The 17490-nt window shown below is 40.3% G+C and overlaps 2 protein-coding genes across 13 annotated transcripts in view; one reads left to right on the top strand and one right to left on the bottom strand.

Moving 5' to 3' along the window:
* Window positions 1-3113, top strand: part of OSBPL9 (oxysterol binding protein like 9) — a 200845-nt gene extending 197732 nt beyond the window's left edge. For all 10 annotated transcript variants that reach the window (XM_049617196.1, XM_049617194.1, XM_049617192.1 and 7 more), the window contains 3 exons: window positions 676-767; window positions 2482-2617; window positions 2875-3113. In XM_049617196.1, coding sequence (XP_049473153.1) covers window positions 676-767; window positions 2482-2617; window positions 2875-2949 — 303 coding nt within the window. In that variant the 3' untranslated portion in view covers window positions 2950-3113. The remainder of the gene's footprint in view (window positions 1-675; window positions 768-2481; window positions 2618-2874) is intronic.
* A 1163-nt stretch (window positions 3114-4276) lies between these two features.
* NRDC (nardilysin convertase) overlaps window positions 4277-17490 on the bottom strand; it is a 103307-nt gene continuing 90093 nt past the window's right edge. For 2 of the 3 annotated variants that reach the window (XM_049617189.1, XM_049617190.1), the window contains 12 exons: window positions 17194-17344; window positions 14511-14638; window positions 12548-12710; window positions 10692-10723; window positions 10300-10438; window positions 7787-7834; window positions 7442-7494; window positions 6925-7008; window positions 6269-6359; window positions 5867-5983; window positions 4650-4739; window positions 4277-4496 (listed from right to left, as the gene is read on the bottom strand). In XM_049617189.1, coding sequence (XP_049473146.1) covers window positions 4299-4496; window positions 4650-4739; window positions 5867-5983; window positions 6269-6359; window positions 6925-7008; window positions 7442-7494; window positions 7787-7834; window positions 10300-10438; window positions 10692-10723; window positions 12548-12710; window positions 14511-14638; window positions 17194-17344 — 1294 coding nt within the window. In that variant the 3' untranslated portion in view covers window positions 4277-4298. Of the gene's footprint in view, window positions 4497-4649; window positions 4740-5866; window positions 5984-6268; window positions 6360-6924; window positions 7009-7441; window positions 7495-7786; window positions 7835-10299; window positions 10439-10691; window positions 10724-12547; window positions 12711-14510; window positions 14639-17193; window positions 17345-17490 lie in introns of those variants that run through there. The other variant, XR_007454791.1, reaches the window with a different exon arrangement.

The raw sequence follows: 17490 nt of genomic DNA, 5'->3' as shown, positions 1-17490 counted from the left end.
ATATATATATATATATATATATATATATATATATATATATATATATATATATTTAAATGTACTCAAAATAGATGTGAAAAAATGCTTGGCATACTGTATGCCAAACCCCTATGGGTTTAGCTATATCACTAGAATATGTGGTATATTTATAAAATTAAGTGCTAAACTAACTCGTCTGTTTGTATACACAGCTTGACTCTTTTACAAGAAATGTATTTACTACCTAGCACCAGGAATGCAGAAATGATTAAGACAGTCCTTGACGTAAAGGAACTTGCAAATAGTACCTAATTAAAGTAGGGAGGAAGGTGGAATGGGATTAACAGGAGGAGCCAATGAACTGGATTTTGGACTTGGAGAATTTGAAATGTAAAAATGTAAAAAGCACTTCAGCATTTAACATTAGAAGTCATTGTTTATGGGTCAAGCTTTCCTAAGAGAGTTAATACTGAGCATGTAGCACATAGCCACATTGAAAACCTCTGTTGAGCTTCTACCAAGACTTAAGATACACTAATGTTATTTTATGCTGATAGTAGCATATGAAACTGTTTATACGTTGTCTTCCAATGTGGGATTTGATTATTAAATCTGTTCAGGACTTCTGGGAAGAGTTGACTTTTCCTCCTAGAACAGTTTGAACAATAAAGTGTCTACCTACCTCTTGTTTTTTAGGAAAATGCAGTTTTTATAGATACCAAGAAGTTGCCTATAATTAAGAAGAAAGTGAGGAAGTTAGAAGATCAGAATGAGTATGAATCCCGCTGGTAAGAGAACTTTGCTAGAGTTGTTGTGGTAGTGCCCCTGCTAATGGCTAGACATAGGCAGGGCTGGGTTTTAGAGACACAGTAGCACAGTGTAACAGCACAGACTAATTTTGAACTGGGTTCATATGGAGCTCCACCACTTAGTAGCTATGTAACCATGACGGTAAGCTAGCATCTCTTTGCCTTCTTTCCTGAAATGGGAACTACCTCAGAGTTGATGTGAGGACTAAATGAGATAATCATGTAGTATATAAATGATGTAAGGATATAGTAAGTATTCACTGTGTCGTTGGCTTATCACCTTGTGGTTTATACAAGAAGGCAGTGAGGTTTCCAGTCAAGGTGTGTACAACACCCTCAGGTTTTTTGTTGCAAAAAAAAGTTTTTTTTTTTTTTCCTTAAAGTTCATCTCTAAGTATTTCAGTATGTATCTCTAAAGTGACTTTAAAGGGGTGCCTGGGTGGCTCAGTTGGTTAAGTGTCCAACTCTTGGTTTCAGCTCAGTTTGTGATCTCACGGTTGGGAAGTTCAAGCCCCGTATCAGGCTCTGCACTGACAGCATAGAGCCTGTTTGGGATTCTCTCTTTTTCTCTTTTCCTTCCCTGCTCATGCTCACTCTCTCAAAATAAAGTGACCTAAAAACCACTAGCCACAATATCATGATCATGCTTTAAAATTCCTGGGGCGCCTGGGTGGCTCAGGTCAGGTCATGATCCAAGGGCTGTGGGATCAAGCCCACATTGGTCTCCATGCTCAGCGTGGAGCCTGCTTAAGATCCTCTCTCTCTTCTTCTGCCCCTCTCCCCCCCCTCACACTCTTTCTAAAAAAATTAAAAAAAAAAAAGTTTCCTTAATATCATCAGATATCTAGTTGATACTCAATATTACAGTGGTTTCAAACCTAATTTTTTCCTTTTCCATCTGCATAGTAAAATCCAGATCTTTCAGTGGTTTGAGGAATCATGCACTAAAGTTCTTTGTTTAGCATATTAGGGCATTTCTTAAGTGAAGGAAGAGGATCTTACAACACCCAACTATGGTCTCTGACTTAACAGTCTGCTTGGCTGGACAGCCTGGTCATATTAGTAAGTGGAAATCTATAGAAATCCATAGGGGGATCTTAGGCATGGCCACTTTTGTGGTTCCTAGGCATCTTCATTTGTACACTGACACTAGTCTTACCTAGTTGTCATCTTCCAGGCTCTGAGAAGCAGCCACATCTCTTACCCCGATAAGCCTCTGTTTCACATCTTGACTCTTACTCTATTCACACAGTTTCTCCAAGATTTCATTGTTCAGGGTAGTTTTTCTGAAATGGAACTTCTCTCCCCTGATCTAATAACCCTTTTGGTTTATAATACAGGAAACTCAAGCCCCATGGAGAGGTAAACCTACCCCCTAAAGTTGCATAGCAACTACAGGTCAAGCCAGAAGTAAAATTCCAGGTTTCAGTTCTGTTCTTTTCTCCTGTTGTCTCTACCATATCCAACTTTCTGCCCATCCTTTATTTTCTTCCTTTGACACTAACCGTGCAATCTTCCAAGCCCATTTCTCTGTTCTTTGCCACTTTAAGGAGATTGTCTGTGAACTATACTCAGAGTTATTTGACTTATTACTTTCATTGTGCTGTATTTAGTGAGGCTCTAGACTTTCATTCTCAAGTTTGCTAACTCCTTTGTCCATCAAGTACTTAGCACCTTGACTTCTTTTCTTTAGCCTTTGGAAGGATGTCACTTTCAACTTAAAAATCAGAGACATTGATGCAGCAACTGAAGCCAAGCATAGACTTGAAGAAAGACAAAGAGCAGAAGCCCGGGAAAGGAAAGAGAAGGAAATTCAGTGGGAGACAAGGGTAAGCTTGTTTGGGTTGCCTGCCCCAAGGTCCCAGCTCCTATTCCCTCTGTATCCTGAGGTATATAACTCATTCATTTCAATGAATGCTGAAGTGAAGTACCACTTTTAAATAAGCATGGCGATAAACAAAATGAGCCTTGGTCCCTGCCTGAAACTCATTTTAGTGTAATGGAAGAAAATATAAAATAATAAAAAGTATAATTCTAGAAGTACAGAGCAAGTGAGTAACTGAATTTTCCCCCATTTCTTTTACAGCTATTTCATGAAGATGGAGAATGTTGGGTTTACGATGAACCATTACTGAAACGTCTTGGTGCTGCAAAGCATTAGGTTGGGAAATGCAATGTTTACACCTGATGACCAGGGCAATAGGCATAATTAAGCAACAATCTTCCTTTGGGAGAACCTATTCACTCCCTTCTTATTGCAGTGGTTCCTATCTCAGGGATACTGGACTTTCTGATGCAGATGAACAATTAAAGCAAGAAAAGCTTCCCGTTTTTTCCTTTTCTGTGGCAGTTACAGTTTTGACTTCAGTCCTGAGAAAAACTTCAGGTTTTGAAAACAAGATGTCTGCTTTTTTCCCCAAACCCCATGCTTTGAAAAGCATTTATAAATCCCAGTCTTAAATCTTGCATACCAGTATGGCTGTTAAGATCTACATTTGTTTCCTAGTTCATATAATTCTGGGATGGATATATATATATATAATTACATACACACATATATAAATATATACCTGATGCCAGAATTTTCATAAATGCTCCAACTACTGTAAATATTCCTGAGTTGTTTTAGAAAATTAGTGCAATGTATTAAAATCAAGTGTTAGGAAATTTCATGGCCTCACCTATAACAACTTTTGTTTTGGAATTGGACTATTAGGAATTGGACTATTGTATCTAATGCTGGACTATATTTAATTATACTCAGTGCTTAAGGCTTCATAAAGTAATTTTTCCAGTTTTTTTTAATGTGTTTCTTTTATTGTTTGGCAGCCTGGGATCTAAGAGTTAATTTACATAAGGACTCTCCAGAAATAATAAAGGATCTATTCTTTTTTTTTTTTTCCACCCCTCCTTTATACCTTGTTTAGCCCCCACCATGCTATCCTCCAGAGTCTTCCTTGAACTCTCATACAGCACACATAGGGCTCCCAACATTTTATACAAAAATATTTTATTGTTTTAGAGGGTTTGGGAAGAATAATTAGATCCCCCCACCCCACAATGAAAAGAATGCTACAGCAGCAAAATGGCTCATTCTGAAGGGCATTACAGAACTATCTTTATTTAAAAATACATTAAAAAAAAAAAAACAACAAAACCACAGGTATTAGCACCTAGCATTTAGGCACTAAGACATCGGTTACATAGGGCCTCTCAAGGTTCTCTTACAGACCTAGATCCTCCATCTGAGAGAACCAGGACATGCCAGGGCTTCTCATATTGCTCCTGCAAGCATTTTGGTCACACTTGGTGCACCCTGCTACTTTCTCTCTGCCAGCTGCTATAGTAACCCTTGGTTTGTTAGTCATAATGTGGTGGGTAGGAGGAGAATAAGTCAAATTCTATGATGGCAGTGCAAAATTTCAATGGCACTACTAGCAGTATAACTAACTTCATAAAATACAAACACATTTTTAAATACACAATGCTTCAGGCCAACGGGACTGCAGTTTATTTGACTATTTTGTGGTAGGGGAGAAGGTTAAGTGTTGATGTGAAAGCCCTGATGTCAGTAATGGGGATGGTAGACTCTACCAGCAAAGGAGAGGTTGGCAGGTAGGTTAGCTGCATCACTTCACAAGAAGAGTTTGAATCTTCACCAGAAGGGGAACCATCTTCTTCCAGCTCATACTTCCCAAATCCAACAACCTAAAAGAAGCCAAAAACTTGAGGTGAGAAAGGCTGACCAGATTTGGGCAAAGCCCTGTTAGAATCTTTGATACCAACCCAAACTCAGTGAATGGTAACTGGGCTAAATGACAGCTCTGAAAAGGATAGAGCTACAGCTTTAGCCATACTCACATGAACGCTGAGCATTTTACTTCCTGGTCCTCTATGAGCCTTGAACCAGTTGACTAGGTCTGACTTTGAGAATGACTTCAGTGCTTCAATCTTACAGGGGAAAGGGAAGATAGGAAAAAAAGCAAAGAAAGCAAGCTATAAAAAAAGAGTAGCAATGCATTTTCTGGAAAGACTGTTATTAAACTAACACACCCGAGGTGGATCTCTTTGGTCCTGCTTAGCACCTGAGCACATCATTTTATTCTTCCAGGTATCAGCTTGCCTTCAACCTTCCAGAGAAGGGTGAAAAGCCTCTGAGACACACCATCTGTTTCACAGTAATAATTAACCCTGGCAAATAAGCAAGAGAGGGTAGCAGATGCTGTAATTATAGCTGAGTACTACACACAGCCAAAACCCACTACTGCCTCAGTGTCACCTCTCAGGTACATGGTAACTGTATATTCTAGCTTGCTTGAGAAAATATAGTAACAACTGAAGCAGGTAAAGAGAACTTTGTCTTTTTTTTTTTTTTAATGTTTATTTTTGAAAGAGTCACAAAGTGCAAGCAGGGGAGGTGCAGACAGACACAGAATCCAAAGCAGGCTCCAGGCTTGGAGCTGTCAGCACAGAGCCCGACGCGGGGCCTGAACCCAGACTGCGAGATCATGACCTGAGCTGAAGTCGGTCACTCAACCAACTGAGCCACCCAGGTGCCCTGAGAATTTTGTCTTCTAATAGGAAAACTGAAGCACCGTATGAGCTGGGCTGAAATCTCTTACTAAATAACTTTCTTGCCTCTGTGTCCTTTGCTAATTCCCCTTATACAGTTATATTCTCAGCGCTAGAGTGCAAGTTCCAGAGCTTTTGTGCATTTTACTACTTGGGGCTAGAAGCTGTCAAAAAGACCACAGCCAGAATCTGGAGAGGAATTCCATAACGACCAGATGTTCTCAATTTTCTTTAAATAGAAAACCCCTTCCCCCCCCCCAACAATCCTGCAGTGAACCTCAATATAAAAGTATTTTACAAAAACAATATAAATACAAAAATAGATCTGCTCACTTAGGTGCTAGACAGGCCAGTCTGGAAACAGGATTTGATTTAGTAAAAAACCAAACCTAGAGGAACACCCCAGGTTTCTCTTCCACACAATATTGTTTTGCTTGGGATTGGGACTCCTATAAAATCAGGAGTCCCTATCAGAGCTCTGTCACTCAAAACTGTGTTACTACTACCTCATGGGCAAGGCGGTCAAAGAGATACTGCTGTGTCACCACTTCGTTCCAGTTCCTGTCCACCTCCTCCCCAAGGTGGGTATCTTCACACTCCTTTAGCTTGATCAGAGCTGTGACCTGTTCCACCAAAAAAGGAGACCCTCAGGTATAGTATCACACCAGATGCCCCAGAACACACTTGGCCCTGTTCAGTCTGGTTAGTGACAGACCTGCTATGGTCCCTTTATTTGGGACCTGCAGCACGATGGGGAGGGATAAAGCTACGAAGACATTATGACCATGTTAAGGTGGGGGCTACAAAACTCAAAATCTGGCCAGCAGGTAACACTGGCAAGACTGGTATCAAGTTGTCTTATGGGCTTGTGTGGACCAAGGAACAAAAGAGCAGGTCAGCACAGTTACCTGGGTGTTGAATGCATCCTCAGTGAGGTTCTCGATCTTCTCCTCAAAGTTTGAAAGAAACTCCTCTATCTTCTTATCAACAACTTCAGAACTGAAACAAAACATCTTCAATTAAGAGTCATCAGGAACCTGGTCTCAAGCAGAATGCAGAAGAAGAAAAGGGCTAAGGCATATTTTTAGGAAAGAGACAAGTATTTTCCTCCCAGGCCTCAGTACTCCCCTACGCTGAGGGAGATACAGGAGAGAACCCAACCCCTACCTCCAGCCCAACTTCCTGATATCCTCAATACTGAAGCAGTGACAACCCATGCTTGACCACTCCAAAGCTGAGAAACAAGGCTTGTTTGTAACTCTGGTTCTAGTATGAATGCTAGGCCAGGCATTCTTTGCTTTTGTCCTCAGACCTGCCTAAAGAGAGGAAACATCGGCAAGCCGTGCACAGTGACCACAGGACTTGAGTCAAGCCTTATAGGATCACCGGAACCACTGATCTGTCCTGGATCAGGCAGGCATCTCTGAATCACCCTCCATCCCCACCCCCTTGTGACTAAGTGAAGCAAACCCTATTTTGGTCAGAGTTGCCTGAGGTTTAAGGAAGCACCTATAGCCCCCACTCTCCAGGCCAAGAATAGTAATAGCTGGGCCCATCTACTCACTTGTATTTAGTTGCCTGAGTCCCCACAGTGACAGAAAATCCTAGAATCCCAGATGTGTTCCTACAGGTAGGGTAGACATGGTACCTACAACCAGAATGAAAAGTTCTATGAATGCAGGTAGTCACCTGGGCCCTGCCCTCAGAAACTAGAGGTAAGTAGGAAGGGTTTCTGCACATCTTTACTGGACCTGGAGGTCCTGAAAGAGAATCCACAAACGTATATGCATCTATTTCATTCTCAGGTTAGGGTGTCCACCCCCTCTCCTGAACTGAGGACTACAGGCTAGCTTTTATCCTTGCTAATCTCTGAAACTTAACTGAACTGAAAACCTGATCATAGATCAGTACAAGATGCAAATTCTAGAAGTTGTCTTGACCAGTAGGTATGATGATGATGCTAAGGCATGGAAGGACCAGCGAGCTCTGAGGCTGCTCAGTCAGGATATCTGATAAACCTCAGCCTGCAAAGTAAGCCCCAGACCTTTATTTGAGCTCAGTGCTCTTGCCAGCAGACTTACCCAAGGGTCTGCTTGGTTCGAAGGAAGTCAAAACAAGGCTCTTCCATGTGCATCTGTAATTCAACATACTACCCATCAGCCCAACTCCTCCCAGCAGAGAAACCTCCATTTCTAACCCCCAAGTGTTCCACATACCCCAAGTCCATCCTTCTTTACTGTCTTCTTCCTAAATCGCCCAGGCCCCCTGTCCATTCTCATACCAGATGAGAATACTAAACATAACCATCTCACCTACCAAACAGGCCTCTGACCTCTCCCAAGTCCCTAGCTCCCAGGCATAAAGGCCAGTCCTCGTAGTGGGTCAAGGGCTCCTGAACACCTCAACTCTCCTTTATTACAACTTACCACAAGCAGCTCCATAAGAGTGTATTCTTTCAGACTCCTGGTACCTGACTGAAAGGAGAAATTGGTCAGACCAACTGAAAATCCAATGGCTTATAGGGCTTTTTAAGAATCCAGTTATTCTTGGCAACCATTTATTCAGGTATCCATCCCATTCTTCTCTTCCCCTCAAAGAGTTGATCACACCCTCTGTTGCCATACTTGCAACAATTTTGTTTATACATCTGCCTTTCCACTAGACTGCAGGCCTGTGAGGACAGAAATCATGCTTGATCATTTGAATTCTTGGCCCATGCACAGGACTGCAGGCACACATGAAGGGAAGTCCAATAATCCCCACCCAACCTGCCAGTTCCTGCCCAAAGGACCCAAAGGATATAACCTAAAGTCAAGTACATGCAGTTCAGGGTCCTAAGGAGAAAAGCAGAAAATGGGATCAATGAACAGTATCTGGAGCTATTCCTTCAATAGGAAGGACATGAATAGAAGTTTTTAAGGCCACATACAGGGACCAAACCAGTTGCTAAGAGAAATACCTAAGAGGCTGATACCATACTTGGAGACCACATGCTGGCAATCCTGAAGAGTAGCAAAATAATGCAATTAGAATGAAAGGGCAGGAGGCCAAAATCCAAGGATGTTGCTAGTACATCATATAGTCAGGCTCTTGCAGGCTCCTCTGACACATACTCATTGCTATTCCTTCCCACTTCACCAGAGGAAGAGGCTAAAGCCTGTGTGCCCTGCAAGTCCTGTTTAGTCAGGCAAAGAGATTTCCTGTTTGCCTCTAAGAGGACTGTAACAAAACTAGTTGAAACCTTGTATCAATTTCCAGTTTAAAATGTTGTCTGGGGGCGCCTGGGTGGCTCAGTCGGTTAAGCGGCTGACTTTGGCTCAGGTCATGATCTCGCGGTCCGTGAGTTCGAGCCCTGCGTCAGGCTCTGTGCTGACAGCTCAGAGCCTGGAGCCTGTTTCAGATTCTGTGTCTCCCTCTCTCTGCCCCTCCCCCGTTCATGCTCTGTCTCTGTCTCAAAAATAAATAAACGTTAAAAAAAAAAATTTTTTTTTAAATAAAATGCTGTCTGGCGGGAGGGAAGTGGTGCCCTAAAGAAAGCAGTTTGTTTTGGAAGCTAGTGCTAACAGGTGATTGATAAACACTTCGACAGACATGGTCACACGTGGTCTTATGCTATGAAATCCTGCCTAAAACAGAAGTACTATGGTTTTGAGCAGCAGAAGCACTGGAAATGTGGACAAGGCTAATAAACAGGGCCAGGCCGTATTATTTATGAACTTTGGGGCCTGGTAGTCATTTCAGCTTCAAATAAGCTGAGAAACTAGATGAAAGCAAACAAACAAGGCAGCTATAGTCAGCAAAAGATGGGCTCTACAGACAAACTGGATCTCAATGGAAAGACTTAGGTCCAGGCCAGAAACACAATAAAAGGACAAAGTGACAGACACTAAGGCCATGTAGCCCTGCCCAAAGCCCCGATCAGAGGGCTCTTCACAGGGCCTGACACAGAAGGGACTTCCTCATGCAGGACTTCAAAGACTAGAGCAGCAGCTAGCGGTAGAAGCCCCAGAGTGTAGGAAGTCTGACATCAGTCTAGACAAGCACAGGTCCCCCATAGTCCTAGAAGTAAGTGGGCTAACCACAAGCTACGGACCAAATGAGATTATTGCAAAGCTCTACCTTATTTTAAGCCCAATCGCACCTTCCCAGAATGATGTGGAAAGAACAAAGGATCTGGGGGTGTAAGGAATAAATTCAAGCCCCACTTAGTATGACCTCAGGCAAGTAAGGGACTCTGGACCTCAGATTCATCATCCATAAAACAAGAGATAAATCCTTTATCTAAATGCTTTGAAATTTTTAATTGGAATTCTGGTAGTCATTCTTTTTGCTATATATACTGATTACTTGGCTATGTTTACTTTTGTCTCTTTCAAAACTGTCCTTTTAACAAATGTCCTCCTGCTGCCTGGGGTTGGTTCTGTCAGGGGAACATGTAGGAACTCCCAACTACTCTTCAGTCTCTGTCCCTCTGGCCCAGTGGCTGAAGGATTCAATGAAGCATTATGATTGAAAAAGAATCCATTTCACTGATAGGAGCAATTTTTAAATGCAATTGCTTCAATGGGGCACCTGGGTGGCTCAGTCTGTTAAGCGTCCAACTTCAGCTCAGGTCGTGATCTCACAGGTCATGAGTTCGAGCCCTGCATCCAGGCTCTGTGCTGACAGCTCACAGCCTGGAGCCTGCTTCAGATTCCGTGTCTCCCTCTCTCTGCCCCTCCCCTGCTCAACTCTGTCTGTCTCTCTCCCAAAAATAAACATTAAAAAATTTTTTTAATGTAATTGCTTCAAGAAGACAAATGACTGCAAGGAAAAAACTACAGAGGTAAGTGCAAAATAAAGGGCCTCGAAAGTCATAGGGTCACTACTCCAAGGTACTCTGGACCTTCCATCAGGCTCTTAGCCATGAGGATGGCTGTGTGTAACGGGGCCAGCTGACCTGATAGTACACAGTGACTTCAGAGTTGGCATCACCCTTGTTCAGAGCTCTCACTTTGCACAGGTGGTGACCACTAGGCAGCTCTACCACCTGGAACTGCACAGGCATCTCCTGCTCCAGAGGCATGAAGTTCAGCTTACTGCAAAAGAATGAGTGTGGATCACTGAACAGTGCCTTTATCCTCTTACCCCCTCCCAAAAACTACTATGAAGAGGTGAGGCCATCCACAGTCCCTTCTGAATTGCTTTGTTTACATAACCAGCCTCAAGAAAACCTACTACAAGGAGTAGTATCATCCCCTGTGGATTTACTAATAACTGAGCTGTGGTTCAAGGCCCTCCTGCTGGTAGGAATATAGAACTCCTACAGAGAAAACTCATACCAATACTTACTCAACAACATATTTCAGGAAATCCACTGATTCCTAGGAAGCAAAAGAGAAAAAAATAACTGTATTGGGCACTATAACATTAATTTCACCCTGAACCAACTACTATCAACATTCTAATTGCTTAAGAAGCCCTGGATAGCATAAGGAAAGCAGATATAATCTACAAAATTCATCAATTGGGCTCATCATTCACTGATTTAATATTATGTTTGTTGAATATTAAGTGGCTCTCAACTGAACAGCTCCCTCTTTTTTCCCTTTGGCATTCTGTTAACCTGTACACTGTGACACGATCAAACTTAACTGTTCAGTTAAACCCACTAAAGCTGTGTCCTCTAGGATACCTGTGACTATGTTTTAGAAACCTAGGTCTATAAATACAGAACCTGGCATAGAATGAGCAAAAGAATAACACTTAACACTAAGTGAATGCATCCTCTCCCAAGACTTCTGTTTTCTAACCTATAAAATGGGGGATAACCGAAGGGGTGAGCTCATCTTTACAGTGGTTTCTATCTGGGGCAATTCATGGTACTAAGTTGTTTAGACCAAAAGGACCCCAGCCCAGTACTCCCACTGTGTTCAGAAAAGCAGGCAGCTATCCTGCTCTTCTCTATGTGGGTTAAAGCTTTTAAACTTCTTTCTGAGGAAAGGAAAAGAAACTAAGGCTGGTTTGGGGATTGGGGGAATAAAGACAGAGGAAGTACAGAGGAGACAGCAGTCTCAAGAGTGGCCAGTTACATATTCCATTGAAGGAACAGTCCTGAGAAACTAGAAAGCCATGAAGGAAGATGGTCAACAGGCAAAAAATTTAGGGAGAGTCCCAAACAAGCATTCTTGGCTGGAAGAGGCCTCAGGTAATTACAAGGTTCACAGACCTATCCCACTCAATATATATCAGAACAAACTCCTCATATGCCCCCAAACCTACTATTTTTCCTACTCCTCCACCAACCCACTGTTTCTAAAGCAAGAAATCCGGGCATCATCTTAGACTTTTCTCTTCTCCCTCACCCCAACATCCAATCAGTCACTGAGTTTTGGTCATCTTCTATCTCACTATTTCTTTTTCATTTATTTGTGTAACTTTGGGCTTTATCATTTTTCACTTCAACTTGTGTGTGTGTAATGGTAAAAGCACATAACATAAAGTTCACCATCTTAACCATTTTTCAAGTAAACAGTTCTACAGTATTGAGTATATTTACATTGTTGCAAAATGGAACTCCAGAACTTTCTCACCTTGCAAAACTGAAACTCTATACCCATAAAACAACTCCCCCCTTTTTTCCATCTTCTCAACCCTTGGTAACCACCATTCTACTTTCTGTTTCTACGACTTTGACTACTATGGATATTTCATATATTCTGGAATTATACTTCATGTCAATTCTTATAACAGCCTCATAACTGGTCTCTCTGCATCTTTCTTAACAACAAATCCCTATTTAAATGCTTCAGTGATTTTCTATTTACTACAGGATAAAACCCAAGCTCCTTAACTTGACACACAAGCTTGATATACAAGTTCTGTCTGTGTGTCTGTTTGTGTACACATCCCTCACCACACCCCAGATCTCCCACTTTAATCTCTAAATTAAACTGGTGTTTCCACACACACTCTTCAACAAGTAACCAACACCTTGTATTTACTAAATCATTTCACTCAAAGCCTTGTCCATTATCAGCAGTCTTCTTCATTGAGGAAGTCTTGCCCAGCATCAGAATGGCTGTGCTAGGACAACTCTGACCTGCGAAAACTACTACAGAGCTTCCTTTTTCGGAGAACTAATGCAATTCCAGAGCCCACAACAGCATTCAGACCTAGCCAATAGCAACAGAGCACCTCACACTTACTGTGCTTGTGACATTTCCTTGTACCAAGCCTTCAACAAAGAGCTGGGATTTGAACTCCTTGACAAAGCTCAGCAGAGACTCAAGGGAAAGGCCATCCATCAAAGCCCGGTACTTGTCAATCATAGACCAACGGGCATATTCCAGGATTAAAAGCCGTACATCTCTATATAGAGGGCAGAAAAAAGACAAAGTTTTATCATTTTGAAATGAATCTTAAGGTAAAAAAAGATTCTACAGATGATGTGTTTCTAAAGAGACACAATTTCTATCATAACTTAAGATGGGAGAAACAATGTCATAATCACCAAAAAGTATTTATAAAATTACATATACAAAATTATGCATAGATTTACTCACTGGTACAGCTCAAGTATCTCAGTTGCAAAATAAAATACTTCACATTAAGTTAACACATGAGTCACACACACCAATTTAAAATTGTTACTATTTTTACTTCAAGTCTCACTAACATTTTTTTAATTACTAAAGGCCACCATTATGGGTATCTATTACTACAGTAACTATACAGTATAAATAGTGGCTCTGGGCCAGAATCAGACTAACTCCTACTCCTCTCCACCCAACTCCCCTCTCCTCACACTAAGCTATCTGAACTTGTCAAGTTACTTCACATCTGTGACTCAATTTCTTCATTTGTAAAACAAGGGAATAATAATGGCTACCATTATAGGGTTTTGGAGAGAAATAAATATATACATCTAACGTTTTTAGATTTAACAAGTAACAAATCTTCAATAAATGGATATGATTATTAGTTTACCACATTTGAATAAAGTAGCATTCAGTAGTTATTGGATACATAGGGCTATTTTTCATATTGATAGCTCTAGACAACTCTCCTTTCCAACTTATACTTGGTTATTAGTTTTTATAACTTTTTGTGATGAGATTATAAGTTATTACAGATTTCTCAACTGCTCCCTGCCCTGCTTTTGAATTTTGTTCATTTATGGGCTCCTTATGACTAGGTCAAAAGTAGGGCCTCTATATAACGTTGTGCTGTTTGTTCACCATTTATAGATTCTTTCTCCCCTCCACAAAGACTCCACCTGCTGATAGAGGCCACCCCAAAGGGGCACTTCTTCTGATTCACACAGAGGTACCTCTGGGCTACCATTAGCCCTAGACAAAAGAACAGGCTCTAATGAAAGGCTCAGGGTGTTATGAGGAGGTTTAAGCATTATTCTACAGACTGTCAGAAGCTTTTTGCTATCGTTTGGAAACTTGGCTGAATTCTGGGTAGTTGCAGTTGCCAGATAAACTATGGATTAAGCAATTTAACTCAACTACCTCATCATAATACCCTACATACTACAATCATCAGTAAAACAATTTTGAGTTATAACAAAGCCAGCATTCACCACCTTTTACTTACAAACTTTGGAAAAAGCACCCAGTTTGCTTGCCTTTAGCCTATAAATAAGTATAGTAGGCTTATTTTAGTCCTACTCACAAATAGCTACTTAAGCTGGGTTCAGAAATCCTATAATCCAATGGACGATTTCCTAAACCATAGCCAATTCTAGTATGTCTGAAAAATAGCACTGAAACTATAGTCTCATCCCCCACACCTAACCCCTCAGGAAGGCAAATACTTTCAGGTCTTCAAAATATAAACTGATTCTGGGGCACTTGGGTGGCTTAGTAGGTTAAGCGTCTGACTTCAGCTCAGGTCACGATCTCACAGCTTATTGAGTTCGAGCCCTGCATTGGGCTCTGTGCTGACAGCTCAGAACCTGGAGCCTGCTTCAGATTCTGTCTCCATCTCTTTCTGCCCCTCCCCCGCTTGCGCTAGGTCACTCTCAAAAACAAATAAACATTAAATTATACATTATATATGTATGTGTGTGTGTGTGTGTGTGTGTATATATATATATATATATATATACACATACATATATATATATACATACATATATAAGCTGATTCTATGTATACCCACTTGGCCAGAGTCTCAGGCTTGATGAGGATGTTAAAGTAGGTCTTCTTCAACTGCTCAGTTATCATTGTAAAAACAGCTGGTGTGGAACTGAATTCCGCTAAGTAGTCAATAATGAGCTGAAATAGTAGCTAAAAAGAAAAGAAAAAAGCACTTTAAGTAGAGAAGCATGAAATTCACTACGTTTTGGGGCAGGGATGAGGGGGGAAGGTTTTTCCCTTGTTTTTTACCAGGGGCCCAGCATGGTAATAGGCATTTGTAGAGGACATAAGAGAAGTACGTGACTCAAGGATCTTTAGGAGCTAAAATCCTCAATAACTGTGAAATTTGGAGCAATGATTACTTCTTTTTTTTTTTAAATAGTTTTCATGGGTATTCTTAAACATTTTTTTTCATCCAAATAAACTTAAATCACTTTTTATTCAGCATCTCCATTGCCCCTAATTTGACTTTAACTGAGAGGGCATTACATATATATATAAATTTTGGAAGTAATGACAACTTTCTATCAAAGCTATTCTATCCAGAAACATAATGAGTCTCTCTCTCTTATTTAAAGTCTTTTATTTATATGATTCTGTAAGATTTCTGGTTTCCTTTAGAGAGATTCTGTACTTTTCGTCCTTATTCCTAGGTATTCCGTTTTTCTCAATATCATATAACGGAGTACTTTTTCCATCCATTTCTATGTGGTTATTGCTACTATAGGAAAAAGAGCTATTGATTTTGATATACCGATCTCATGACCAGCCACATCATGTTATTTTTTAAACTTCAGTAGACTCTTAGGTTTTCTAAGAATACAATCATATCATCTGCAAAGGGGAATACTTTTTCTTTTCCAACTGGATTTTTTTTTTTTTTCCATTTTAATGTAGTAGCCAGAATAATAGAGATGATCATGTGTTTCCTTGGCTTGTTCCTGATTTTAGTGTTCAGCATTTCATCAGTTACTGTAACATTTGCTGTTACTGTTCTTAATGAAGGTTTTAAATTTCTCTTTAATGTTTTATTTTTGAGAGAGACAGAGTATGAGTAGGAAAGGAGCAGAGAGAGAAGGAGACACAGAATCTGAAGCAGGCTCCAGACTCTGAGCTGTCAGCACAGGGCCTGACATGGGGCTCAAATCCACAAACCATGAGATCGTGACCCGAGCGGAACTGAGATGCTTAAGTGACTGAGCCAACCGGGCACCCCTGAAGGTTTTTACTGTATTTAATTTCCCTCTATTCCTACTTATTAAGAATGCCTACTTACATTTATCAGATGATTTTTTAGTACTTATCATATAATGTTTCTCAATTGACCCGTTATGATGATTTGTGTTCATCAACTTAATACTGAACAACCAATCCTTTGCATTCTTCCCATTTGATCACATGAATTATTCTTTTTGTTACATTTTTAATTTAATTTTCAAATTTTTTAAATGTCTGAGTCTATATTATATAGGTGAAACTAGTGTCTACTTTGAGAGAGAGAGAGAGAGAGAGAGAGAGAGAGAGAGAGACTGATTGATAGATTCTATACCAGGTTTTAATATTAAGGCTAGGTAAGCTTCATAAAATTAAGAGCCTCAAATACTTGTCTATACCTTACACATATATTTTTTTACATTTATTTACTTAGAGAGAAAGCACACACATATGTGTGCGTTCAGCAGAGGAGCAGAGAGACAGAATCCCAAGCAGGCTCCACACTGTCAGCACAGAATATGGCTTATATTTTTTAAAAGCTCCCCAGGTAATTTCAAAACATACCTCTTAAATGACAACCAATGTTATTAGGCATTAATCTGTTTGGCTCCAAGCTACATTACACTTAGGCCTTTAAAGGTTGATAAAGGTTAAATATTCCAGTGTCTCCTCCTGAGACCAATCTTTGTTCTCTGGGACAGTAATAGGGACAAGGGTACAAAGAAGAGAACTATAGTCTGCTCTTGGGTTTAGCTATGACAGAGAGGCCTCTTAGCACAGGTCTAACTTCTGCCAGGTCTTTTCCTCCACAATTTTTCTTGTATGAACCTAGTTCCGCAAATCTTAATATATGTCCTACACAAGAAATCAAGATATAAAATTTGTTGATGGACACATATTATTTTAGCTGGTATTTAATGGCATAACCCTCTTAGCTAGCATCCCATATTATTTCTTCTTCTGCTTAAGAAGTTTTTGACAAATAACACTGAAACATATTCCTTACCAAAAGATAAATTAACGACAAGATATATAGACCCTGTTTCTAAAAGGCTCAAAAACTTAGAAGGGAAATAAGACACATATTTGAAACAAAGGGATGGAGTGAAAGAGGAAGAAGGAAGGATACAAATATTTGAGTTCTACTCTGTCAGGTAATGTGCCACGTGCTTTAAATTTGTTATTACTGTCTGAGCACGAAATTAAGCTCACACCAGTCCAAAATGCCAGTGTTGGCTGCAGAGGAACTGACAGCAAAGGGAAGGGAAATCAAGCCTGAGGCATAGACTGTACTGCATGCATTGCTAATAATTAATGAATGTATATTGCTCTTATGTGTGGCCCAAGTTAGAATAGCTGTCACCAGCCAAGAATCCACATTTTGTTCTATGTATAGCAACCCATGCATAAACCTCTATACTTTGTGCTTTAGGGGCAACAAACATAAAATTTGAAGCTCTCTATGAGGAAAACAGAACATGTGTACTTACAGGTAGTTTGTGGTTGAATCCTTTCACTCGAATAATTAAACCATGTTCTCCAGCTACCAACTTGTACTCTAGCTGTGCCACATCTGCTTCATAAGCTGGTTCCGCAAGGTTATGGGTAAGGATATTGACAAAGATATCAAAGAGAACCACACTGAGAATATAAAATACAAATAGCACTATTAATTGGCAAGAAATAAACACAAATAAATATACTTTGATTTAACAACAGGAAACTTCACTTTTAGAAAGATGTTAATTCCACTACTCCAGAATGTAAAACTGTGTACTGAGTTAGAG

The sequence above is a fragment of the Panthera uncia genome, assembly GCF_023721935.1.
Source record: "Panthera uncia isolate 11264 chromosome C1 unlocalized genomic scaffold, Puncia_PCG_1.0 HiC_scaffold_4, whole genome shotgun sequence".
NCBI classification, from domain to species: domain Eukaryota; kingdom Metazoa; phylum Chordata; class Mammalia; order Carnivora; family Felidae; genus Panthera; species Panthera uncia.
This window is presented reverse-complemented; position numbering and strand designations above follow the sequence as displayed.